This window comes from Epinephelus fuscoguttatus, linkage group LG5, assembly GCF_011397635.1.
Source record: "Epinephelus fuscoguttatus linkage group LG5, E.fuscoguttatus.final_Chr_v1".
Lineage (NCBI taxonomy): Eukaryota > Metazoa > Chordata > Actinopteri > Perciformes > Serranidae > Epinephelus > Epinephelus fuscoguttatus.
This window is the reverse complement of record NC_064756.1, coordinates 6,731,819-6,758,823: the sequence shown is the minus strand read 5'-3', so window position 1 is coordinate 6,758,823 and position 27,005 is coordinate 6,731,819. Positions and strand designations below refer to the sequence as shown.

The 27,005-nt window shown below is 41.9% G+C and overlaps 1 protein-coding gene across 3 annotated transcripts in view; it reads left to right on the top strand.

Moving 5' to 3' along the window:
* The first annotated feature begins 893 nt into the window (after positions 1-893).
* LOC125888251 (fatty acid CoA ligase Acsl3-like) overlaps positions 894-27,005 on the top strand; it is a 46,634-nt gene continuing 20,522 nt past the window's right edge. The window contains exons 1-6 of one of the 3 annotated variants that reach the window (XM_049575489.1): positions 894-1,028; positions 10,334-10,880; positions 13,361-13,538; positions 19,203-19,312; positions 21,757-21,895; positions 25,550-25,700. In XM_049575489.1, coding sequence (XP_049431446.1) covers positions 10,506-10,880; positions 13,361-13,538; positions 19,203-19,312; positions 21,757-21,895; positions 25,550-25,700 — 953 coding nt within the window. In that variant the 5' untranslated portion in view covers positions 894-1,028; positions 10,334-10,505. Of the gene's footprint in view, positions 1,029-3,949; positions 4,030-6,834; positions 7,386-10,333; positions 10,881-13,360; positions 13,539-19,202; positions 19,313-21,756; positions 21,896-25,549; positions 25,701-27,005 lie in introns of those variants that run through there. The other 2 variants (XM_049575491.1, XM_049575490.1) reach the window with 2 other exon arrangements.

Below are 27,005 nucleotides of genomic sequence, written 5' to 3'. Positions count from 1 at the left end.
TCAAGGACTTTAGTCGAGAGACAGAGCTGAGGATGGACACACAAGTGTATGACAGCAAAGAATCAGTAAGTAACAGGGACAGTATAAGGAAGATATTCACAATAATGATGACAGATTTTGACACTAATAATAATGGAGTGGTGGGATTTAACCCTGACGACAAAGTGGAGACAGCGGGCAACGAGTCTTGGTGCATTTTTTTCCACTTATAAATCTGGTGGTCAGTCTGCCGCCTGCTTGTCTCTCTGTCTCCATTATCTACATCACACTGCCACTGCATGACACCGCAGAGTGAGCCATCACGCTGCCACGGTCACACCTTCATCATTGCTGTATTTCTATTGAGACACAAAGGGTGTAACATTTAAGGTAAATATTCATAATGCATGAGAGATATTGGAGAATAAAGACAAGAAATGACAGATGTTTACACCAGATAAACTGAATTATATCATTATCAGCATCATGCATCATGCATCAGGATTGTGTGCAGAAGGTTGCACTCCCTGCTCTCACAATTTCCACGTGTGTATAAATGTAAGGTGATGCCCTGGACATTATGGACATTGTTCCCAGCCGTGCACGTGCTTGCATGTCTGTGTTTTGGTGAGGTCAGAGCTTTATATCTGGGTCAAAGAGTTTTTTTCCCCAGTCATGATATTCTATATTCTGTAGAGTCTGACACTGCACGGTCACATTATAATGGTTGTGTGCGTGAGTGCCGTGCGCGTGGCCCCTAGCTCCTTGTGACTGTTAGTAACCCCTATGCAGTCACCTCGAGCCCTACTTCATCTGGCCCGGCCCCCAGCACGCGCCACCTCCATGAGTCCAATCATAACGCAGGGAATGCCTGACCCCCCCTCCCTCCTCCCAACTCGCTATCCATCCTCATACAACAACACGACGCGCGAGTCACTTCCGGGCTCAGACCAGGCTGCAGGGTGTGATATCAGCGTTCAGATGAGAGCCGGTGGATGTTGGGAGTCACATCTGTCCGCAGCTGGATCCTGGATGAACTGACACCTGTGGTAAGTTTCTTGTGTCGGTGTTTGTGATGCGCGTGAGAACCCAGATGTGCGTGATGCTGCAGCTGCGTCAAGTTGCACGAGGAGGACAGAGACAGCTGTAGAAGTCACGAACTTTAGTCTAAAAAGTAAAACATGAGACTTCACGTGTGCCTGAAAGTATTTGATGCTAGTGAATGCAGCACGGTGCCATTTCCTATTTATGTAATTTAATATTATCAGCTGAACCAAAGCGTAGGAAGAGAGTCACCAGTGTAGCCTACTTCATATTTTCAAGAGCTCTATTTAAATGGCATTGTGTTCAATTTTAAAATTTTCGTTAGATACAAGGCTGCATTTGGTTACCTTCATTACACAGTCATACGTCCATTGTTGGTGTGTTTATGGACGAAATTTGGTATTATTTCTTCTGGCCAACACCAAACATTATTTTACCATAAGTATTTATGAGCTCTAATTAGCAGCGTTCAAAAATGTAGCAACAGGAGTTGGAATATTTTATTTTGAAATTCTAAACCGGAAGTTATCATGTCATTGTGGTGTAATTGACTTGTTAATGAGCTTGGATGTTGCAGCTTGAACATCTGTGGCTTATTGCAGAGACCACCATTATAATATCATCTAAAATCAGTTTGTTTTCTTGTCATTATTAAGATTTATTTTATTTTCCTTATGATACATTAGTGTCTGTCAGTGTTTTCATCAGGGGCGTTTCTAGGAGTTTAGGGCAACCTACACAATTTGAGGGGGGTCTTGGGGGCTCCTCCCCCAGTAACTTTATCATCATTATTATTATTATTATTTATTTTCTACATTTTATTTTCCATATTAACTCTGAATTGTGATGTTAAAAATATTGGTCGTTGTCATTATTGATTAGTAGGCTATTGAGTAGAAACAGAATACTTGGGAACTGCTACCAATAATATTTAGTATATAATATTTAATTCTGAGGCACTTGTACTCGAGTACTTATGTTTTATGCTAATTTATATTCCAGTATATCTCCGGAGTGGGCGATATAACGACTATGTACGATATATTGATATATTTTGAAGCACTCCACTCACTTACAAGTTTTCCATCAACACTAAAGCGGGATTTAAACTTGTGTGGCAGATCGTATGCCGTCGCCTACACCGTTGTGAGCATTTATACTTGTGCAGTGGTGCGTCTGTGTCACTCTGCAGTTACACCTCCAAAACACTAGGCAGCTGTGGGGTTTCTGTGAAGTGCTGTAAAGTCTAGTTGATTCAAAACACACATCAAACACACATTAAACACACATCAAACACACATTAAACATGGCTTAATAGCGACAATTTCAAACTCAAGTACACAAATCAGCTTCATTATAACTCGCAGCATTCACAGACAAACACTTGTCTTTATCTGGACACATTTTCCCCACAAATACAACATGCTAACATTATTAGCACAAGACTAAGGCATTTTACATTGTATAAGTTAGCTAGCTAGCTAGCTAGTTAGTTAGTTACTTTTCCTCTTCTGAGGTAAATCCTGTGACAACAGCAACATTTAATAAAGGTAACGTTACAAAATTCAGCTCCATTACAACTCACAAGGTTCACTGACAAAACAACTGTCTTATACTAAACACATTTTCCAAACAAATGTAACATGCTAACGTTATTAGCACGAGTCTATGGCATTTTATATTGTATAAATTAGCCTAGCGACGAGCAGAGATTTCCTCTGCTCATACGAAGCCAGGATAAATCACACACAAGACTTAAAATGCTATTTTTGTGGAGGCTTTATTGTCTTCACAATTTATTGTTTCTTATCTGTGAAATAAAAGTAAATAAAAGCTTTGTTTCCACTGAGGGAAATGGTTTCAGCTTACAGAAACAGACAGGAGGTCTGCGTCACCGCAACGTGTAGTAACATTTCTGGGGAGGTGCACGTCACGTACAACTTAGGCTCTACATTTCAGAGGAAAATTGTACGTTTTACTCCACTACATTTATCTGTCTGCTTTAGTGACTTTGAAAACATAGGTTAATAATACAATATATAATCAACTAATACATGATGATGTATATTTATAGATTAAACTACTACAACAGTAGGCTATATTCAGCATTTAAAATAAGCTGCACCTTCACCAGTGCAAGTGAGGAGAATATAAGTCTGCATTATTTTAGTGTTATAAAACATATACTCTAAGTAAATATATTCGCACAGAGTGATGAGTGAGAAGAGTTAAAGTTTTCTTGGTTTTTATTTACTTCACTTGTTAATTCTGTTGTCAAGAAACTTCTATTGATTTAGTTGTTGTATAAATAACCATACATCTAAATCATTAAGAGACTTTACAGCAGAGAAAGACGGGGTTGGTGACCGGCATGTTTGCCAGTTTGTCACCACAAAGAGAAAAGCTGCAGTCTGATCCACGTAATCCAGCCGATTGTGTTCTGTGCTTTCACTCTCCATGAAATCACACTGAAAACTCTTCAGCTGTTTTGCAAGCTTTTAATTATGTCACCGTTTGAAATGAGCAAATACACTTAATATGTGCAAATCTGTCCTGCTCTCCCACACGCACACACAAACGCACAATCACACCACAAACATCCCCTCTTTCTCTTTCTGTCTCACACATACACACGTGCACACACACACACACAGTCTGACCCTTGAGACCGAGTCGTGTGTTGCTGCGTCGTTTCGCCACAATGGCCATGTTGAACTTTCTGCAAGACTGCAAGGCCTGCCTGCTTAGCTGTGTGGGTGAAGGCACGATGACGTCGCCGCACAAAAGACCTCATTCACACAATCTCTTGAGGAAGCGTACACATACACACACACACACACACACAAACGCCTGCTCACCCCACCACTACACAGACCATGTCACAATATTACTCAATTAATCCAGTGAGTGGAGGCTGCCTGCAAAGCGCCTGCTTATTGCATAAAGCACCCATTGAGCAACTGCTCGGCTACATATTGCAACTATACCTGCTTCTTACTATTAAAGGTAAGAGATTAGACTTATGCTTGTGTGTTGCTGTGGTGCAAAAGAGGGTCTTGACCTTTTACTGAGACAGAGAGGAGTTAGACTTGTTAATCAGATTGTGTGCTTGGATGTTTCAGAGAGACCCGGGCCAAGCGCCTGTTTGTCTAAACCTGGTTTGACCCGTTTCTTCTGGTTGATAAACGGCCAATCAGGGCTGCAAGTGACAAGACAAGTGATTATGATGGATGTTCTACTCACACAGATGTTTATTGCAAAGCAGTGTGATTAAATGTGGCTCTCCATCTTTATACAAAGCTTAGCTGACATGTCGTCACAACTCCTGCCTCCTTCTCTGACTGCATCACCTTATCTCTCTGGCCAGCTGACCAGTGTCAGTGCACACAGTAGTGCCTTCCACTGTTATGTCATACTGTCCTGACATAGTGCTGAAATGATTGTTGATGGAGAATTAGTCATTAGCTATTTTTTTTAAATCATCAATAAATTGTTCAGGACACTTTTTAATCCTATGAAACCTGGAGCGACATCACTTTTGCAAGTATTTTAACCTTTGAACCCTGAACAAATCGATGAGTGATTTCTGTCAAAGACACGGGGAAAAAAGGCATATAGCAACTTGGTAAGAAATGACCCATAAATTGCTGAATAAAAGATTTAGAATTTATTTTTTTAAAAATAGGGAAAATAGAAAAAAGCTAGAGAAAAACTGTATTTATGATTATTATTATTACATATTTAAAATTACATGTTACAGGGTTATTAGACTTATTGCACACTTTTTTTCAGGTCTTGTCCTTGTTTGGTTTTTTAACTTTCTTTCTTCTTTTTTTAACTTATTTTCAAGTTTTGAATTTTCTCCTTTTTACTAATTTCTTGCAAATTTTTGGGGTCATTTCTTTTTTCGCTGCTCATGGCCTTGGTCCCAGGTTTTTAAGAGACATCAGACAAATTTGTTCAGATTTCAAAGGGTTAAGCAACTCTGCCAAACATTTACTGCTTCTCACATGTGGGTATGTGCAGCTTTTTTCAGTTATAAAACATGTAATTTTAAAATCTTCTGGTTTTTGAATAATAGTCAGCCTAAATAAATAATATCACTTAATATCATTGATATTATAATATCAATATAATATAATATCACTTTGTGCAGTAGCATATTGTGATTGACTTATTTTGCAATTCTCTGACTAAGGCTGTTACGAAGGAGTATTAGGGAAAAAACTCGTAATATTATGAGAATAAAGTCATAGTTTTTAAGGAAATAAACAACAACAAACAGAATGGGTTAGAGGATGAACCTGCTTGTGGCAGCTGCTCTTTGTCTCAGGGGTGTTGCCTCGACACATGTAATATTACGAGTTTTTTCTCGTAATATTACAACTAAAATCTTGTAATATTATGGCTTTTTTTCTCATTAAATTACGACTTTATTCTCATAATATTACACGTTTTTTCTCGTAATGTTACGACTTTATTCTCGAGATCTCCATTTTTTTTTCTTCAATATGGCCCTAATACTCCATCGTAGGCTGCAACTAACTATATTTTTTATTGTAGATTAATTTATCCATTATCTTCTTTATTAATCAGTTTAAAATGGTGAAAAATGTCAACCTGTGTTTCCTAACACCTAAGACAATGTCCTCAAATGTCTTGTTTCATCCACAACCCAAAGATATTAAGTTAACTGTCACAGAGGGGTAAAGAGACTAGAAAATATTCACATTTAAAAAGATGGAGTCAGAGAATTTGTTTTTTAAAGATAAAGCTAATTTCGTTTGTGTACAAAAATGATGTGGTGGTCAACAAAAAATTAGTTGCAGTAATCAGAACATGTGGGTTGAAAGCTACAGACTCAGACGCAACAACTTCCAAACAACTTATTTAATAAATATATACAAATTTAAAAAGCATTCACGATTTTTGTGAATATAATATATTGCTACCCTGTTGTTAGAAGGACAGTACATTTGGTGAAAAGTATATAATCACTTGTTTCAGACTTGGAACTCAAAGTTTAGATCTTGGGACTTGTGTCTTGAGACTTATGGTCAAAACACAGCGGTGGTGAACACCGTGAGTCAAAAAATACACCCTTAGTATATTTAAAGCACAACTCAACACCGGCAGTGGCTGGACACACGTCACCAAGCGGCACTTCACGCTACTGTCCTATCTCCAGTCTCTCTGCCCCCTGCATTAAATGCATTTTTCCCCCACCTGCTCTCTGCCCGTACATACCAGCTCCCGTAGCTCTTTTTCTCTGCTACTATGACAGCTCGACTCCTCTCCTCACCACTGAGGCATAAAGAGAACTCTGTAACTGGTGCTGTGTCTTGTGTGTGATGGAGAATGGATGAGGAGAGACTTGTTGAGGTCGAGAAATATCTCGAGCTAAACAACCCATAGTCCCGTCATTATAAAGACAATGGCAAAAAAGATATTGTTTAGCGAGTCACAGCCCTGGAGACTGGCTCTTCAGGTGAGATTAGGGGCTGTCCATGATTTCAGGCTAATGCAAAGGTGTAAGTAAATAATAACTTTGTGTGGCCGTCTGTTGATGAGCTGCAGCGCAACACGTCCAGTGTGTGCTAGAGACGACACTTGACACGACACCAGTGTCTCGGTCCCACATCTGATGCCGTGTGTGGCTCTGAAATGAGCTTTCCAAGATATAAAAACATCATGTATTGAGTTTGATCCTTCAAGTTTGTAACTGAGCGCCTGAGTAACAAACTGTGTGGGTGGAGACTGAAGTTTAGAAGTGGGTGTTTACCATTCAGAGGGTCTAACCAAAGAGATTATGGGAAACCTAGATTCCAGTGTTTCCAGAGACTGACCCTGTGCTGCTTTGATTTTGACCAGACTTTTAGAAATCTCTCTTAAAGAGCACTACTAAATTGCTTGAGTAGCCCTTCACATTCAGTCTAAACCATCTCAAAGGCTTCAGATTTAGTGCATTTAAAACTGTTCTTGCAGCAGACCTCAAACTTCTGCACATTGTAAAAACAACAGTAGAAGACTCTGTAGTCTGCCTGCTCCATGCTCTGCTGATGCTCTGCTCTTTTCATCTGGTCTGATAGTTTGTTTAGTTTTATAGTTTGTTCCTCCTCTGTGGCCTCCAGTCCATCGACCTTGACTCTCTGCAAATTAAAACGAAACCAACGAGCAAACAGTGGATGATAGCGGGCGATGGGGTAGAGCATGTCCTCCACCAGGGTGCAGATTTGGTGAGCTGTGGCATCCCGTGATAAAGCCAGGCATCCAGGCTGGGAAACAAGACACCGAGTGAAACGACAGCGCTGCAGAGTCGGCGTCCCGCAGGGAACAGATGGTAGTCTGGGAGAGCGCTGTTGGTAAAATCCTTCATTTATTTATGAGTCTCAAAGGGACACTTGAGGGATGAGTGTATTTGGGAGAGACAGTGCATGTCAGCGGGCAGTTTTGTGAGGAGGAAGATGTGGTGCTTCAGAGGAGTCTCCCTCATATGAATAATGGATTACTGATGCTAGAATAGACTGCCTACAGAGTGTGTGTGTATGTGTGTGTGTGTGTGTGTGTGTGTGTGTGTGTGTGTGTGTGTGCATGCTCACACCATTTTGACGGGGGGGCATGTTTGTTTATTTAGCTGCATGATTGTAAAGATTGACTGAATAGAAATGTCAGTATGCATTATGGGTATTTCTCACACTGGTTGTTAAGTGTTAGTTTTAAACCTGTTCAAACACACCTAGCCGCACTGATAAGATGCTGTTCAGAACTCTGGACAGCTCCCAAACTCTGTCAGCACCTATCTTGTACGTTACAGTCTCCATCACAACCCAAGTTCATCGACGTCCAAAGATACAGTAGTGGTACAATCAAAACTAGGATGTAAGGTGAATTTTAGAAACAGTCATACAGCTGGGTTGCAGCAACATACTGGTTTAAAGGTATACCGTGATACGAAGGTGACGGTTATCATACTGAGTACATTTGCTTATGTATGATATTGAAAATAATATGCAAGTGGATGTAAGATCTCACCTTTATTTAGTTATTGTCAAAGGGGAGCTTTTTACACATGCTTCCATTTAACAACAAAAAGGTTTCAAGTTTGTGTTATGGTAATAAAATATTTGTTCACCCCAAAATAACCCTGGTTATCGTGCTGGGAAAATGTCAAATCATTGCAACCACAGTTGAAGAGAAAAAATACCAGCAGGGTTCAATGTTTTTTTTTTGTTTGTTTGTTTATGTTTTTTTCTTGCCTGGTCAGGCAAGTAGGTTGGAAATCTACTTGCCTAAAGACTTAAGGTAATTATCATGTTTAATTTTAATTTAACCTGCACAGAACCCAGTTATGCTCCAAACACAAATATTGTAATGGTGGATTTCTACCTTAAATGCACTCATAAATCTCAAAAGCATAAAATAAAATAAAATAAAATAAAAAGATAAAAAATAAAATAATTTAAATTAAATTAAATTAAATCAAAATAAAATGGATTAGGATAGCTTTATTTATTTATTTATTCATTTTGTCCATTCCACTGGACGAATAATCTCATTGCAGAAATCACTTACCAGTAAAAATGACAATAAATGGTTTTAACAGACCTTTTTTCAACAAAAAACATGTTATTATTATTATTATTATTATTATTATAGATTATTTATTTTTTATGAGTAATTTACTTATATCAATGATTAAAATGATGCTTTAAACCACCATGCATATATATTTTGCAAAGTATTTGTCATCACTGCTCAGAATATCTTCAATTTTTGAAGCTTCTCCAGAAAACAGTGTGTTGAAAAACTCCTGAGATGAATATTCTGTGTTCGTAATCAATAAAATGTATTATAAACTGATTGTATCATTAGAAAATCAAATCAGAACTGTATTTCCCTTGTTCATTTTCCAATAATTCAGATCCACTGTCTGTTCCAATGGACGGATATTTAGTAAAAAAATCCTGAGTAAAAGCTATAAATCTTTCATATGATATTTTGACATGTATACTGAATATGACATCTCATGTTTACTTTAAACACAGTTTAAACACAAATTGTGAGCTTTAATGATATGATTTAAAGACTGAAACGTGCCTTGTGCTTCCTCTTTGCCTCACGGTCGGCCATGCTAGTTTAAAAAAGGGGGCGTGGCTCACACTGTGATTGGTTTATAGACATCCCATTAAGTAAGTCTGTGCACTTAGGTGGCGTCAGACGACAGAAATCAGATCTAAACATCCTCGAAATCTTACATCCATTGGATAGGACGGAGGATCTGAACAGGTTCAGTAAATGAATCAGAGTCAGGTTACAGTGTGTGGCAGATGCAAAGCAACAAACATTCTTGCGTATCGAAAATGAAAGTTTGCTGCAAGTTTCTTCCCAAAATTGCAGCCAGCTGCTCAAAACAAAGTTGGAGTATCGCCCACATCCTCAAACGCCACCCAGCTAAACACCTGTTACCAGGATCCTGAAATGCTCTGCTCATACATTTTGTTTTTACCTGCCAATATTTTCAGCGAGTGCCCAATCAGTACCGTGCATCTCACAGCAGAGATGAGAAGGAGGCGAGATGGCTCACCCTTAGCTACTTCCATCATCAGCTCCGGGAAAAACAAGGCATTTTACTTGCAGTCCTTATTGTTGAGCGCTGCATCAAAATCCCCCCTAATCTTACATCAGGGAGTTTAATGGGTACCAGTGTGGCTACTGGATCCACTAAATGGCAGAACACACAATGAGCTGCAGCTTGTTCTTTCTGTGTCCTTATCTGTCCCTCTGTTGGCCCGCGCTTGCCGTCTAGTGGCCTGTATCCTGTCTCACACACTCAAATATGCTCATTCAGAGACCAGTCGTGCACCCTCTCACACTCAGTGTCGTATACAGCCTGTTTACTGTTTCTTTTTTCACTTTCTCTTCTGGTTTCTTCACTTTCTGTTTGTTTTTTCTAATCTCTTCCTGCTGCTTCCTGTCTTTTTGCTCCTGATACTTAACAGTCATGACTGACAGTTACATGTGCTGTACTCATGCTGCATGTGTTCCTAGTGAGTGTGTTGGATACAGGGGCTGGAGGAAGGAGAAGGAACATGTGAAACACAGACAGAGTGGGCCTGTTTGTCACACAGCGGTTTGCAATGCAACATTTTCCCTTCTGCTTTTTGTGAGTGCTGGAGTACATGTGACTGAATGTTTGGTTTTGGTTTCTGAATGAGCTGAGATCCTTGTACTTGTAGGTATCATTACGAGTACAGGGGTAATCTTATTTTGACACCAGTCAAATGCCAGATTGATGTCTTTTATTTTCCAGAAGTGTGGACACCAGGGTGTACGAATCAAGCTCTCTGAAAAAAGAAGGAAGGAAGACAAGGGGACAGAAGAAAAGACGGACCGACGACAATAGAGTAGGAACTTTTCTCACAGCTCGTCTTCCTCCACACTCTCATCTCACTGCTCTCCAACATCGTCACAGCTTCACCAAGATGAAGCAGAAGGAGGACCTGAACCCCATGCTGCTGCTCCTCTTCCACCTCATGGTGTGGATCTACACCTTCATCACCTTCCTGCCCTCCTACATCCTCAGCTGGGTCTCCAGACCCGACGGGGGCTGCTACGGCTCCGAGGAGGAGCGAGCCAAGAGGGCGAAGGCCCGCTCGGTGCTGGGACGTCCCGAGGGACCCTACCGGGCGGTGAGTGCCACCAAGAGGTTGGTGACGTCGCTGCACCCTGGAGTGGACACCCTGGATAAGGTGTTTGAGCACGCGGCCACGAGGTTCCCACACAGAGACTGTCTGGGGACGAGGGAGGTGATCAGTGAGGAGGACGAGCGACAGAGCAACGGGAAGGTGTTCAAGAAGGTAAAGAGTGATGCAGGAAGTGCGGTTATAGAAGTAACAACATACTAATAACATGCAAGGGAACACAATCTAATGAGTGCAGAGATAAAAAGGGCATTAAACACAATATCAGAGGTACTTATTAGCTTTCATTACAAGAGTTGAATGAAAAGATTGATACCACTTCCATATCTGTTCATTGCATATAAAGCTACAGCCAGAAACCAGTTAGTCTAGATTAATGTAAAGACTGGAAAGAGTTAACTTTATATTCAGTGTGCAGATGTAAGCATGTTACTGAACTCCTCATACAACTCTGCAAGAAGTCAAATGAGCTGATTATGCACTGTCAATATCATCCACTACAAGTGCTTTTAGTGGATGATATTGACAGTGCATAATTGCCATGAGTGGTGACATCACGGCCTGTTTCACTGCAGCAGCGTTCTCTCTACATCGTGTACCTGCCTTTCTGCTGCATTTGGTAAGGTGTCCTTTAGCTGTCTGTGAGTATCAGAGAGCACAGAGGACAGATTTGCACAGTAACATGCATTTCATCCTCACATTGAGTGGTGTCAGGGAGTTGTCTTCTAACAGGGCCAATCCCAGTGTTCAGTGGTCTGCCAAAGAAAATCTCAAATGGGCTGAGACCACATCTGCTGCAATACTGGAGCAACTGCAAAAAAATGTTGTCTCTGTTATTTGGACACAAAAACATGGAGAGAAAAAAAAGACCAGGTTGAAAAATATCAACGTTTCCCTTTAAAATTGTCACAAGAAATACACTTCTTACTGTGGTTTCCAGCTGTTTTAGGAGTTAGCAGTTAGGAGGATGAGCGGATGAGATGCCCATCCAGGGAGGTAATGTTATGTTGTCTTTTACTTGTTCACAGCATTGTTTACATAATGGCATGTGCTTTGTCTGTGGACCCGTATTTTCTCCAAAATCCAAAATATTTAGAAACTGCTGATATATTCCCAAGTAAATAAAGTTATCCTCATCCTCTTTCTCTTGGCTTCTTGCCATCTGCCAACAGCTATTTGATGGTGACTTTCAGAACAGAAGCATATCCTAAAGGGGACAATATGGATCGATGTTTTCACTTTGCATTGATGATATTGGATTTTTGATCATTTAATAGTTATATGGATCCAGATCGATGGATCATTACACCCCTATTAGCCACTGGTTGGACAGTGGTGTCAAGGCATTTGTTTCGCTGGGGGCAGAAAAAGGAAGACTAATTACAATCAGTAGATTTAAAAATAAGTGAGAAGGAACCTAGAAAGAAGGAGAGCGGACAGTCAAATCAAAATGGGATTCTTCAAATTGTAAGCAGCCCTCATTTTAACCAGGGAGCAAGGCAAGGATTGACCCCCAGCTATCACTTCCAGAGCAAACAGTCAACCACGGCGCAACTGTCTGACTGAGTTTAACCAGCCAGCATGGGATTAGACACCTGTGCACCTGTCCCATCCTAGCAACCTGAGCCAACATCACAGCCTCTGTTCCTCCTCCTCCCTGTATTAAAGGCATCACTACCTGGTGCACTACTGTTTCCTCCGTCCCATCTGAGGAGAGGAAACAGGATAAAAAGAAGAGTATGAAAAGTAAAGTACAGATTTGGTCCCATCATGCAGGCTAGTGGCACGTTTCACATCCATGTCATGTGCTTCCTTTCAGAAAATCTACTAATTTATTCAAACACCTGATTCACAGATTATCTTGAAAGCTATTTCAGCATTCAGTGTAAACTTTGCCCAGCAGAAAGCTTTGAAACGTATCAGCGTGCTGTTAAGGAGTTAACCAACATTACCCCACTAATCCCAACAGCCTGATCCTTCTAATCCAATTAAAACCCCACTGTTGAAACCTTTAATGCTGCAAGAGAGCGTGTCTTACTATAGCTGTTTACTGTTCCCAACAAGTGGAACACTGTACAGTACAGTCATCGTTACAGTGTGCCTCTTTGTGTGCACTACCACGCAGGAACCATTGGGAGCCAGTATAACCTCACTCATACATGCAGGAAGCTGCTGTGTGTTTGTGGCTGGTACCTGTCATGAGTGTAGCACTGAGAGGTGAAGAGTAAATCCAGAAGCCTGTGTTTATGTTCCTCTTGTGCAGATGATGACCATGAAACACTACAGCATGAGAAGAGGAAGTAGCTGTGTTTGGCAATAGTAAACTGTTGCTCCCTTTCCTGTGTCTTTATAATGTGAAACAGGCCAAACATGTGAGTGTGGGATGTGCTCCTGCGGTAAGATGTACCAGCAATCATGCGTATTGATTCAGTGGCTCAGTACATCCTCTAAGTAGTCACAAAAAGAACTCAGTGTGACACTGAGTGAACACTGGGAACTGAGCCTTTATAAATACGATGATTTGGAACATTGCATCCTTCCTGTATTTATATATCGCACTCTTTTATTCCCCTTGTGCTTCATAACTAACAACATGTCTCTCTCATATCCTCCCGCTTCCCTCTGTCCGCCTGCAGGTGGTTCTGGGTGAGTACTGCTGGCTCTCCTATGAGGAGATCCACACGGCAGCGTCGCAGCTGGGCAGCGGTTTGGCGTCACTGGGGCAGCGGCCAAAAAACAACATCGCCATCTTCTGTGAGACACGAGCCGAGTGGATCATCGCCGCCCAGGCCTGCTTCATGTATAACTTTCCATGTAAGTGCAGCTATGTGTGAGTATGGACACAGGAATACACAGAGGAGGGTCAATGAGTAAAGCTACCACCTCATGTAAAAGGCCGTTTTTGCCCTAATTTTTGGAATAAGGGCAAAAACTGGAACACTTTGTGCATGTAAGTCAATTCTAATGCCATTAGGTAAAGTTAGTGGTATCAATGGACAACTCACAACTGCACTTTTCCTGTGTGGCCCTCAATCACACGCCGGCTCCCTAAATTAGTAGTGAGTCATGAAAACTTTGACCTCTGCACTGTAGAGCACTTTCAGTTTTGGTAATACTGCAACTTTAAAAGCGACTCTGTGTACCCTTTCTATTCAGATTTGGCTTTCCCACTGTGCTTCTTCCAAATGTGTTTGAATTAGGCTGATTTATAGCTATTTCTGTTTATGCGTGCGTGTGTGTGTGCGTGCACGTTAGTGGTTGCAGTGCACAACTTGTAACACGCAGGGCCCAGCTGAGCAAAAGAAGGTCAATTTGTCCCTTCTGCCTCGTCTTACATAAGTATCCCACATCCTTCGCTCCTTTTTTTTCCCTCCATCCGTTTCATTTTCTTGTGATGGAAACTCAAATACTGATACTTTATACATCGTCACCACTTATGCTTTGGTTGTGCTTTTGACAGAAGGCGTATTTTGTACTGGAAAGTAGTTCTTTCAGCTTGTAAAGAAGTAATCCAAAGAGTAAAATGCTGTACCTGTCAGCCTAACAAAGTTTTTGGTTTCTTCAGGTGAACAGGTCAAGACGAATCATTCAATGCTAGCACAAGGCTGACAGCTAAAGGGGATATTTTTATTTTTATATTTAGAATTATGACGTTAAAAAAAAAGCAGATTTTCTTCAGCAAAATGATCTTCTCGGGATAAAAAGACGTTTTCCAAACCTGCAAACTGTGAGAACCCTGAGGGCTCGGTGCAGAATTACTCTTTAACATGTTTCAGCCAAAGAGTACTTTTTCTTACTATGAGCATCCACGGCAGCACTTTAAGCCCATTAATTCTTCGCGATTGTCCTCGCAGCACCCTTCATTTTCCCCGTTTTCTTGAGTTTACGCTCCATTAAACTGACATGCTTTTAAAAAAGCACTGCAAGTCCGAGCCAATAAAGCATCTTTATAAAGCGTCCTTCTCTCTTGCGAACACAAACACTGGCCCGAGGCGGTGCATAACACACAGCGCGGGGGGTAGAAAAGGAGTTAAAGGTTGAGGGAGAGACGGAGGGGAGTGAGGAGAGGGAGCGAAGTGAGGGGTGATGGCGTCAGAAGAGGGGTGAGAGGGTGTACGTGAGCATCTGATGTTGACAGAGGCATCAAGGAGTCAGCCAAAGGCCCCCAGTGAACTCAAACACCCGGTATGTGTGCATGTGTGTGTGTGTGCATCATATATTTACTGTTTATTAGCTCGTTGTTAGACGGAAAATCATCATCAGTGAGTTCTCTGAACTTGTCATATATGTGAGTTAGATAAAAGAGCAGCAGTTACACCACCACACTCTCTGCATGAGGCTGGTGTCACATAAAAACACCATAACTTCAATTTTGGGTGCTTCTAACATCTGAGCGACCTCGTAAAGACCCCGTTTGTGGAACTGAAAAGAGAGTGGCAAAGTTAACACAGGGATGAACATCTTACAAACTCTGTCCCTGCTGAGGAAAGCCTGGACCTCTGTTACGATTTCTTGTGTGTGTGTTTGTGTGTGTGTCGAGCTGGAGCCCAAACGAGTGTTTAGATCTCACGGCTGGAGGTGTCATGGCCCTCATCCACACTCACTCACGCACACACAGTAGCAGAGCAGGAAGTAGTAGAGCTCCATGACGCAAGACTGTGATGTCACTAAGCCCTGTCCCATAAACCCATGTGTCTGTGTCAGCGTGGAGACGCAGGGTTGAGGACCTCGTTACTTTGTGTTGCTCTACCTCTCCTGGCCTTTCTTCCTCTTTTCATTTGTCTATCTATTGTCATTTCCTCATGAGACCGGTGCTCCCTCTTTCTGTCTCTTTCACCCTCTTCCTCTGTGCGTCTCCTCTCGGATGCAAGGGATGACCCGGAGCCAGTTTGCTTCTGGTGCTTTGATCTTTCAACAAACACACACAAACACACGCACACTCGAGCACTTATTCGCACAGAAAAAGCCACTTTTTTTAGTCCCGCTTCACCCAAAAATATTTTGCACTTGAGCTTCACTGTGCAGAGAGTCTACATTTGACACTCGAAGATTGTTTTCACATTCAACGGATTATCGAGCTTAAAGATGTACTATACAAGATTTTTTCAGCTACTGTTTACAAACAGTATTGCCAGTGAATGTGACGACCAACCAGAAAGCATGAGCCCACACTGTAACTAACTGCACTCCCTGAAGAGATATTATCATGTTTTAGGAAAAATTGAAACAGTGATTCCAGAGAGAGGCAGACAGAGGGGTCTACAGTCTGTGTTTGAAGAATATATCCAGGATGTCAAACTGACTCAGCAGCAACAACAGGTTAAAAAGACAAAGATAGTTAGAAGCTAAAGCCGAACTATAGGCTGCAGACCACAGTGTAAAAGTGAACCTCCACATCACTGCTGATCACCACACAAGACAATGAATATAAAGGGAAATTTTGCTGATATTCAACCATCTGTGTGGCATCACAGTGTGTGCAGATCAACAGTGTTTGGCACCGCCTCTGTGCCGCTGCTAGCACCTGGACCTCTGTCACCGGACAGGCAGGGATCACATGGGGAAGTCAATGTGATGACACAGAGCTGGTCGACTATCAGCAAAGTTTCCCTGCTTCCCTTCACTGGTTCCTGTACAGCAGGGACGGTCTTTGTTTCACTGTTATAATCATTAAAGAGCAAAAGCAGCATGTGTATACGTTCAGTAGGCTATATCTTCAGTAGCTAGCTAGCTAACCCTACACTTTTCAGGGTTTGATTTTGGTTTTGGAAGAAAGGGGAAAGGGAAGAAACCAGTGGCGGCTGCTGGTCTTTCAAACAGGGGAAGCTCACGTTAAGTTTACATCATAAAATGTGTCATATTGTAGCGAGGCAGTAACTTATAAAAGGAACATTTAATTGAAGCTGTTTTTCAACCACACTCATGCCATAGAACCACAGCAACACACACTTTAAAGATCTTCAGATGGGTTTAAACACCTGTACTGTGCAAACGGTGAAAATGAGCTATCTCTTATGGAAATCAGGAACTCCAGACGGCACTCTGTCAGAAGACTCCACTCGCTGATGCCGGTGTGTATTTCCAAAGCACTGTCAATCACAAAGGGGTTCAGCCTTTTAGACAATTGCTCCAATCATCATGCAGACACTGAGCGTCCTCTCCCGCCTATACAGTTCCATTAGGTCCCAGGGAAGCTGAGCCTCCCTGGAAGTGACGATTTTGTCACATTTATCCAATGACCATCTCGCTTTGCTGCATGAAAAAAACCTGCTCAGTGCTGTCTCATAGGAATGCTTGGAGGCTCCGCATCCACCGTGCTGACACGAGAATGTATGACAGGGAGGTTGCGTTTGAAAACTGGTGATAAACAGCTAATGTTTGAAGATCATAGTTATGATGTGAAACGCATCCTAGCACTCTTATTTTAATGTAAATTCAATAGTGCATATTTGACCATTTCTTCTATGAAATTTTAGGGGAAGTTCAGCCTGCCTTGTTGTCTCAGAGCAATCGCCCCTGGAAGAAACGTATATCTTTCTCCAACCTCTCCAGGTAATGAGTATCATTAATACACGACGTGCCCCAGGCACAACATTTAGCTCCAAATCCACAAAACAGCCTGAAAATGGAGGAAATCTGAAACGACTGCATTAGAGTCAATGGAGCACAGCTGTGTTGCTGTTGGACCCTGGTCTGAGCCGGCCTGATGCTACGTTATGATTGGCCAGTCTGTGTTCAGGGGCGGGACTTATCAAAGGGTCAATGCCAATCCTTACATTTACATTTTATTCAGTGATGTAGCTTCCTCTTGGATGCATGCTGCCTACGGTCTGACACCTGGGGCCGTATTCAGAGCTTCCTACAAGATGTAGAAGATCTCAGTGCCGACCTCTAAATTATGCTCCACTGAGAAGCGGTCAGAGATGTATTTAGGTCATGCTCCCGAGCCAGCTGGACAGAAGAATATACGTTAGGGGCAGCTATAGATGTTAAGTTACAGATATCTGAGACCACACCTCTTGCCCTTCTTTAGCAGCTGATCCCACTCTGGACACGAGGCAGGAACTGCTCCTTCGTCACATTTCTAGTGCTCATGTGGCTCAATGGGAGCAAATCCCCACAGCCAGGTTCTATAATCGTGAGGAGAGCCTTCAACAGGAGGAGTGGAGGCTGTTATGGGAGCATATTGATGATATCGTATAGGTTTGTGAAGGCATCTTCAAAAGTAACATAGGGGTGCAATGTTGGGGTGTCCATCTCTTTCTCAGTGATCTAATGTCCTCTCGAGGAAACACAACGTGATTTAATCAAACCACATCATATGCTGAAGACACAGATGATTCAGTATCTGCATGCAATACGAGATATCAAACTCTAAGGCCGATGCTCCTTTGTGGACGCGTTAATGCAAGCACACATACCAGGGCTCCATCAGAAATATGCACTTAGTCACAACACACACACACATGCCCGTGCATACCAGTACTGTTTATATCCCCAAAAGAGTGCTTGTCGGGCAGTGAGAGCTTGTGTCCCATTGGCTCGCATGCCGTGCAGAGGCCTCTTGAGGTGCTTGATGATGTCATCGGCATGGGAGGGGCCAAGTCTGAACGACTGAGTGGTGTCGACAGAGCGCACGTACATGTTTTTTTTTTTTCACATAATGCTTCACTGTCTAAAGCATGACTGCACACACACACACGGACCAATCGATAAGCTATAAGACATTATTTATATTATTTATTGAGTCCTCTTTTTCTGTTGGTGTGTTTATCTATGTTTAATCCACTGCACAAAGCAGCCCCTATACATTATAGTGCAGTCCGATACAACAGGTCTCCGACAGAGTCAACACACACACAGCTACAGCCAACTAAACAGAACATTTCAGGTTAACAGAGGCTTCAGATCGACTGTATCTATCTCTGTCCTCTCAGCCAGTCGATGTACTGACTGCGGCTTCAAGCCTTCAGATCTCAGGGGTTAGTTCAGTGACACGTCCCTTGGTTCGGACATCTGGCTGACATTTTGGAAAAGGCATACTGGCATGGAGTCACTGCAGACAGCGAGCCAGATCGTACGTTTATTCCACGAAGTACTGTGTGACTTATAACCAGTAATGTTTTTTTCCTGTGAATTAATTTTGTTGCAAAAGCGTCACTGTCTATTAGTCATGATTTACTCGAACCAAGGTCTATGATATGTGTGTATTTGTATATCTATATTTGTATATTTTTTGAAGTGGTAAAGTTGCAGCTCTGCAGTTTGAATTCAACAAGAGAGAGCAGCTCTCTAAAATACTTTATACCCTTAATTATGTACGACAAAGTGAGTTCAGTCAGCAGGGTGTGATATATCATGTCTAGAAATGATTAACTTTGTCATGATGATGTGTAAATACAATGAAGAAACAAGACAAATGGAATATTTATTTCGTTTTTTTGGTATATTGTGTTTTCTTGTGGGTGTGTGTTGCAGTGGTCACCCTTTATTCCACACTGGGAGGTCCAGCCATCGCTCACGCACTGAATGAGACTCAGGTCACACATATCATCACCAGCAGAGAGCTCCTGGAGACCAGACTCAAGGTTAGAACACACTCCAACACCACAGGAAATATGGCATTTGTTTCAAAGCTCTACGTAGTCAGTGGCATTCAGGCATCTTAAGCACTGTGGCGTAATGGAAACGACACCTCATGTAAACTCCACTTGAGTATTTGGCCTCCATAGAGGGAGCAGCGACACTCGGTCATCTGGCTCTGAATTTGAGGCATTGCCCAGTTCTTCCACAGATGTATCATGTGCAACTGTGCATCGTTAGTTCAGACATTTTATTGTAACAGGCAAAGAACAATAACCAGCAGTGATGATTGGTAATTTGGTAATTAAGTTGAGTATCTAAATCAGAGTCCTGCACAGGTCCATTTTTGAAAACCTGCGCCCGCCCATACCCATAAAGGTCAGTACTAGAACCAACCTGTTACCCATCATTATGTCTAAGTCAAAGCCACACCTGTTCGCACACGTTAATAAAAGTCCCACGACCTGACCTACACCTGTGATTAAATGCACACAATCTACAGTCACTCACATTCAGCTGGGTTCTCCGTTCTTAAATAACAAATCCAGTGGAGGAGACGTGTTTTTTACCCGCTGCACTTGATGCCGGGATGGTGAAAACATGCACACTCACTGGATGCATTCAAGGATCCTTCTTGGGTGTCTTGAACTCAATGTAGGCTACCACCTCATCCTCGGGCTGCAAAGTTCCATGGCTGGAGTCCTCCACATCGGTGCTGAATGTGATGACGGGGTCAAAGGTTCAACTTGTGTCATTGACTTTCAAAATAAAATTAAGTGTGGCTTGATAATAGTGATTTATATGTCAAAATATTACACATATACTGCACATCTTTTCTTCTGAACAATAAAAAGAATATTTTTGATTTTACCCGCTACCCACCCATGCCTAGTTTTTTTTTTTTACCTGGTACACAGCTTTTTGCATGTTACCCGTGGGTAACTGATCTCAATATCAATATTTCTTGCAATAAATAAACAGATATTAAAGTGTTCTAATGTCTGCCTCTCTGCTGCTTTCATACACTGCTGTAATATGAACAAGTTGTTGTTAAATTCATAAAAAAAAGGAAAGTATTTCCAATTTTCTTTTATTAGAAAAAAAATCACATTGAATTACAAAAGGTCTTTTAACAACTTAAAAAATTCCCTGAGTGCAATATCACAGTCCACGATGTGTTTCATGGAAAAAAACTTTCTGCAGCCCTGCGCTAGAGGCCAACACCAGCAACAGCTTCTGGTCCAAAACTATCTTGTCCCAAAAAGCTGAAGGACATAATGAAAAAGTGGTAAGGAAAATGTAAGAGATCCACCCTGTGTGGACAGTCCAGAAAAATATTGCATGGTACTTTTCTGCAAACCATGAGAACAATGTACATTTGCACATTTTCATACGTTCAAATCAACGTTTCTAAAGTGACAGTTTATGAACTGACTTTGTTATCTGAAGGTGGAGGAGATGGTGGGTGGTGTGACACTAAGGCGACACCTGCCAAACTGCAGACCACTGTGTGAGACAGACAGCAAAATCAGTTGCCGTGTTTCCAGCTGCTTTTTAAGCGCCAGGAGCAGTTGCTTTCTACCCAGACGTTGTTGTATTTCCTGCAGGGATAGTGGCACAGAAAGCGGTTGATTTTTCTACCAAGACATCGCTGCTTTTCCTGTCGAGACTGTGGCCCCGAAAACATGTATCTTAAGCCCAAACATGATGTTTTTCTAACCATAACAGAGAAGATTTAGTGCCTAAACCTAACCACACTCTCACTGCAGCACTGTTGAGAGGTAAAGTTCAGACACATCCCTTACATAATAATGTACAAATGTAATATTTTAGTGGTTTGCAAAGATTTTTTGAAGCCGAGCTTGAAGTTTGAAAAATGTTTTCAACAACAAAATTACAGAAAGTCCAAAACTGTCATAAAAAATTTGATATAATCTGAAACACAGCTGTACATGTAAGATTATGTTTTAAGATACATTTCTCTTCATCTCAGTCTACGAAAGCTAAGTAAACTAAGCTGAGGTGGGTCTACATCGCTGGTCCAGAGTCTGTCAGTGCTCTGACATCAAATTGTCTCTGGTCCACCACTATCCATCAGAGAGAATCTGAGATACTGGGACAGTGCTTATCAAGGTGGAGGAGCCACGCAGAGTGTCACCACAGAGACATAAAAACAAGAAGCAGTGCACATGCTTGATATTAAGAGCTTTGGACGGGTGCGATCCCCAAAGACAAATCGTGCTCTGGCAATTCATCTCCTCTTTTATCAAGGTGGTGTAAACTCAGCTCCTCTGCTCACTCTCACACGTCCCCTCTCAGCCCAAATATTGATGAAGACGATGTGCATGGAGTTTGTAGAAAACCTGGTTCTTGTCATTTGTTAACGACGTGAACACGGCACGTGGATGCTTGTTATATTTGTGCTCGTGCTTACATTTGTGTCTGCCAGGATATCCTCATTGAAGTTCCGAGGCTGCACCATATCATCGTGGTGGAAAACACACCGACCTCGTGGCCTGGCTATCCACGTGGCATCAGCGTGCACAACATGGCTGCTGTACAGAAGCTGGGAGACAGGCCGGAGAACGGTAAGCTTCAAATGAAGACGTGTTAAAGCACTTTCAATTAAAATTTTTGTAGGTTTTATTGAAAGTAGTCGGCCAAAACCACCTCAACCAAAAGAGCACCGCCCCTTACACTAGATCAGAAGTATCACTATCAAATGTAAAGCTTCACCCGTGTGTTTCATACTGTGCATCTCTGTTGTTTCAGTAGCTTAGAGGTTAAGTTACACTCCTAACGGGATGGTCGTGGCGGATTTTTCTTGTGGGCGGATTGGTATCAGTCCCATTAGGTCATGTGAATGAGGAAGTGCTCACATCTGTGTCAGATTAAGGTCGATACGACGCTTATTCAGTTAGCAGACTAGATGGATGAGGACAAGTCTTCGCCCCCTCTTTGCCTTCTCTTGTGGCCCCTTGAACCGACTGACCCAAAACAAGAGAAGCTGGTAGTGTCATGTGCAGATAAAGAGAGAAGGAAGTAGGTTTAGGAAGGGAGGACGGAGCACTGGGATATAGGGGAGGATCATGTTTACAGACAGCGCTGTTAACTTCACATGACATCGACTCTCAGAGCTCGCACTCCTACATGCCGCATATCTGTGTAAGAGGAAGAAGAGGGGCTTGTGACTGTAATGTGATCTACTCTCCTTTATGTCTCTGTTTATCCTGCGTTTGGATATTCAGGCCCACTGTGCTCAGAGGAATGAGGAGTACACCGCTGCTCGCCAAGCAAACCACCAACTGGTTTTGTTTCCCACTTTAAACTGATTTGATCTTTACTTCTTGAGTCAGAGGGGAGGCCCAGAGACACGTGACTGTCTCTTCAACTGTCTTCTAGTTCTTGGTTTTGACCTGGATTTTAAAACTCGCAAATGAGCCTTCAACTTCATGCAACAGTGACATGAATCATGAGAAAGAGGGAAGCTGTCCTCAGGCTTCAAGGCAGATGTACTTAATCTTAAACCATGCGTTAGCGCGGACAAGCGGCTGCATCTTAAGTTGTTGTTTACATACTTGCCTATGCACTACACGGGTTACAAGAGGACTTCACCAGAAGGCACAGCAGTGAGCTGCTGGATTTTCACAATGTAAACAATAAACAAAGTGACACTCAAGGAGGTCGCTATATTGTAATTCTATGATTATTGTTTATTCAAGGATCCTCATTAGAAGCGCATGAACGTGCCCCTGGTCACACTGAAATACAGTACAAATATAAAATAGGAGTACAGACAAATTGAGATCTAAAAACAATCAAAATACCAAACTGATACTTAGATTAAAGAAATTAAGGATAATGTAAACACAGACTATATTAGACGAGCCAAACATACGGCCTGTGGGCCAGAACCAGCCCACCAAAGGGTCATATCAGGCCCAGTAGATGACTAAGAGGTGCCAGGTTTCAAGGGCAAGTTAAAATATAAGTCATCAACCCTGCCAGCACAGGGGGCTCCTGCAAAACAATATATGGTCGTCCATCTAAAAGTAGAACCTGGTGCAAGTTTTGCTGCAACACAACAGGACATCCTCCGCCAAGACTCTGTGTTGGCAAGTCACATGCAGTCGCACATTCCTGGTGAATTCCTTTATTGAAAAGACAATGTGTGCCTAATGTTTACCCCGTGACTGTCACAATGAAAGAGTGAATAGTTGTGATATCTTTCCAGAGTTGTAGGATCCTGCCTCATAGTTTTAAAAATTGCTGGGCGTCTGATGAGCTGTCAGATTCACAGATCGTTTATTTTTTATTTCAGTTGTTTATTTCTACAAGGACAGCGCACAATGAAAAGTAATTGCGCCAGAGTTAAAATAAGAGTTGAATACATAAAAAACAAAACAGTACATAAAAATCCGTCAGTGTGAGATAAAATCAGTATGATAAATACAATAAATTCATTCAAGGCAATCATTGGTGGCGACATGTTTGTGCTGACTTTAGCCAAAGCTTGAGGCTGGTCACACTGGACTTCCTGGATTGTATGTCATTGTCTCACCCCCAATCACCGCAGCCCCTTGCCTTGTTTTCAATCAGGACTCTTTTCAGTCTGAACACCAGCTTATATTTGAAGTGAAGTACTTGTTCAGTGTGACATTTCCACCCACTGTCACACTGTGGAGGTGAGAAAGGAGTCAGGGTTTAAACTTACTGGCTCTCTTTTTTATTTGTTGCACAACTGTTTCTGTCACTTTCTCATATGCACAAACAAGAGTATCATCATAAATTCCTTTGCAGACAGATATGTGCGTAAGTGTGTAACGTTATTCCCATTTGTAGGATTTGTTGCACCTTGCCCCTCGCTCTGTTTGCAGGATTTTTCTGCTCCACCTTCAAGTGTAGCTATTTGGAACGGCTACAAACACCTGTGCCTTCAGATGTGTTTGGATGACATGTAGTAAAAACTAGCTTGCACCACAGTCTGCACACACCTTTTAGTATCAACTGAAGAATCACACTTGTATGAGAGTACTTGATTTATTAGGGTACTTGAAAACAGATTCAGATTCAGGCAACTTTATTAATCCCACCAGGAGCAATTTGTTTGAACAGCTTGCCTTGCACACACTACAACACAACATACAGTAACATGTAGACACATAAATAAATGAGTGATAAGATAAGAAAACAGACATAAAGAAATATGCAAAGGTGTTCAGTGGAATAAGGGAATCTACAAACAATAAAAGTTAATAGACAGTTTATCATAAAAGAGATATAAAAACAAGAATTTACAGAGAATTTAAAAGACAAATTGCAGAGGGATAAAAAGATGTTGAATACTGGTTAGTTTTATGAGCAGGTAAAGCATAACGACGCTCTGACTGCAACAGAGAAAATTCACCTGCAAGAACATGTCCGGAAGAAGCTTAAATAGCTGTGGTAGTTTTCTGGAGAGCTTTTTAAAAAGTGTGGGCACGAAGACGGACACACAAGCGCAAGCAAACACAACCACAAGCTGCTCCCTGGTCGCACAGGAGGTGTGAGCGCCCCGGACAATTTGGCTCCTGGAACATGCATTGAATGCAATATCAAGGAAGATTCAGGCCTACAAGGTGACTTGAAGTCCAAAACACTAAGATGAAAGTCCGGCCTGGATTAACTGAAGAAGACATAGTGCCCTCCACATGTGCACAGTTTGAGTTCTGATAAGAGAAAAAATAAACAATGAGATTAAAGAGGAAAGAGTGGGGAGAATGAGAGGTAATGGAAGTGTCAGATAAAAAAGAGGAATAGGTAAATGGGGAAACAATGAGGAAAGACTAAAGTGGAGGAGAGTGAGAGGAAGACAAGAGATGGTGTTTCTGGCGAGCAGAGTCAGACACAAACTCCTCAGTGTGCCAAGACGGGCCTGGTTGTTTAATATTACAGCTGACTATTTTCCATCCACATGTTTGAACTCTTACACAGACTCTATTGAATTACACACACTTTAATATTTTCCTTGGCCTTCGACACCCTCTGCATTTTCTTTTATTTAATCTGTTTATCCAGCACACATGCACAAATGGAACAGACAGATGCATGTGTCTGTGGACAAGGTTTAAACAGTGATATATTTTTGTGCAAGGCTGTGACAGTTCAGTCTGTGTTGTGTGTGTGTGCAAGTTTTGAGGCACTCAGCTCACATGCGTGTTTATACATCTGTATGTGTGTGTGTTTTCAAATTCGCATTACAGCAGCACGTGAGCGAAAGCAGCCGCTGCCCTCAGACATGGCAGTCATCATGTACACCAGCGGGTCCACAGGCATACCGAAGGGCGTCATGATCTCCCATAGCAACATCATCGCTGGCATCACAGGCATGGCCGAGCGGATACCCAACCTGTGGTAGGCAACACAAACTCGTATCTAATAATCCTAATCCTATGTTAAGGAACGTGATATATGTGTGACAGACACTTTTTTCATCATAGTAGTATAGTGAGACCGTACACGCAGCATTTTTTCAGTGATGTTTGGTCAGATTTGTCGTCTAGTTTACTGTCTTTGACCAGATTTTAAGCACAACTTTCGTCGACTCAACAAAGGTTTGGCAGGAAGACATGTTCACATTCCTCAAGGAACAAAAACAGATATTGCATCAGCATAAAAAATGCTTATTTGCTTTCTTGTGAAGAGTATGAGAAGATTGATTCCACTCTCACAAAGCTACAGCCAGCATCTTAGCTGAGTGCCAGCCTATGGCATAGGCAGTATAGGTGAATGCTAAGGGCGCCATCATGCATAGGGGGCGCCAAACTACTATTATTTTGAAATATTACATAAGGACACAACAACATAACTACATAGCAAAGCCTGCTAAATAATAGCAGCAGGAAGAGAGCTGGTTAACGTTTCCTCTAAGCAGCCGGCGGCCCGATGCACAGCTCACAGAGGCTGCACAGATTTACATTGTCAAGTGTTCAAGCTCTGTTTCAGTATTTTTATAGAGTAGATTTCTGTGTTTCCCTGGCACAAAAGAAGAATAAATAATAATTTAAAGCTAGTCCATCCCCATTGGTAGCTTTGTCACCTTCTACCTATGCCAGTCCTCAATGCCTATGTGCAGTTTCACATAGATTGACCACGTCAGTGAGTAGAAAAACGTGGGACAGACAGAACGACTGACTGACAGAATGACACACTGACAGTTTTGCATGACTATGTACAGCATACCACACCATGACTTAGTCATACCAAACATTAGAAAGAAACACCAACATTGGTCCACAGGGGGAGCCACAGCGATCGGTCGCATTTTAGCCATTTTGAAGCATTTTTCTGTTGTTATAGCGCCACCCAGTTGCCAGAGTTAAATTTCTCCAGTCACTTTGAGGCGTCCTGTTCTACATATCTACCAAGTTTAGTAAAAATCCATATGGCGGTTAGGCCTAGATAAGAAATGAGCTCTCTAGCGCCCCCATTTTGTTTGATGGGGTCAATAATGGAGGGGTCCCCTCAGATTATGTGTGGTCATATGCCTACAAAGTTGCGTGGTGATGGGTGAAACCCTTGAGATGTTCTACACCTTTATGTGATGAGCCACGCCCTCCGCAATATTCATTGCCTTATAGAAGCTCAGTTTTAGTAAGTTTTCCAACTTTTGCCAAGAGGGAACTTTAGATATTGGTCCCTAGATTATGTTCACCCAGT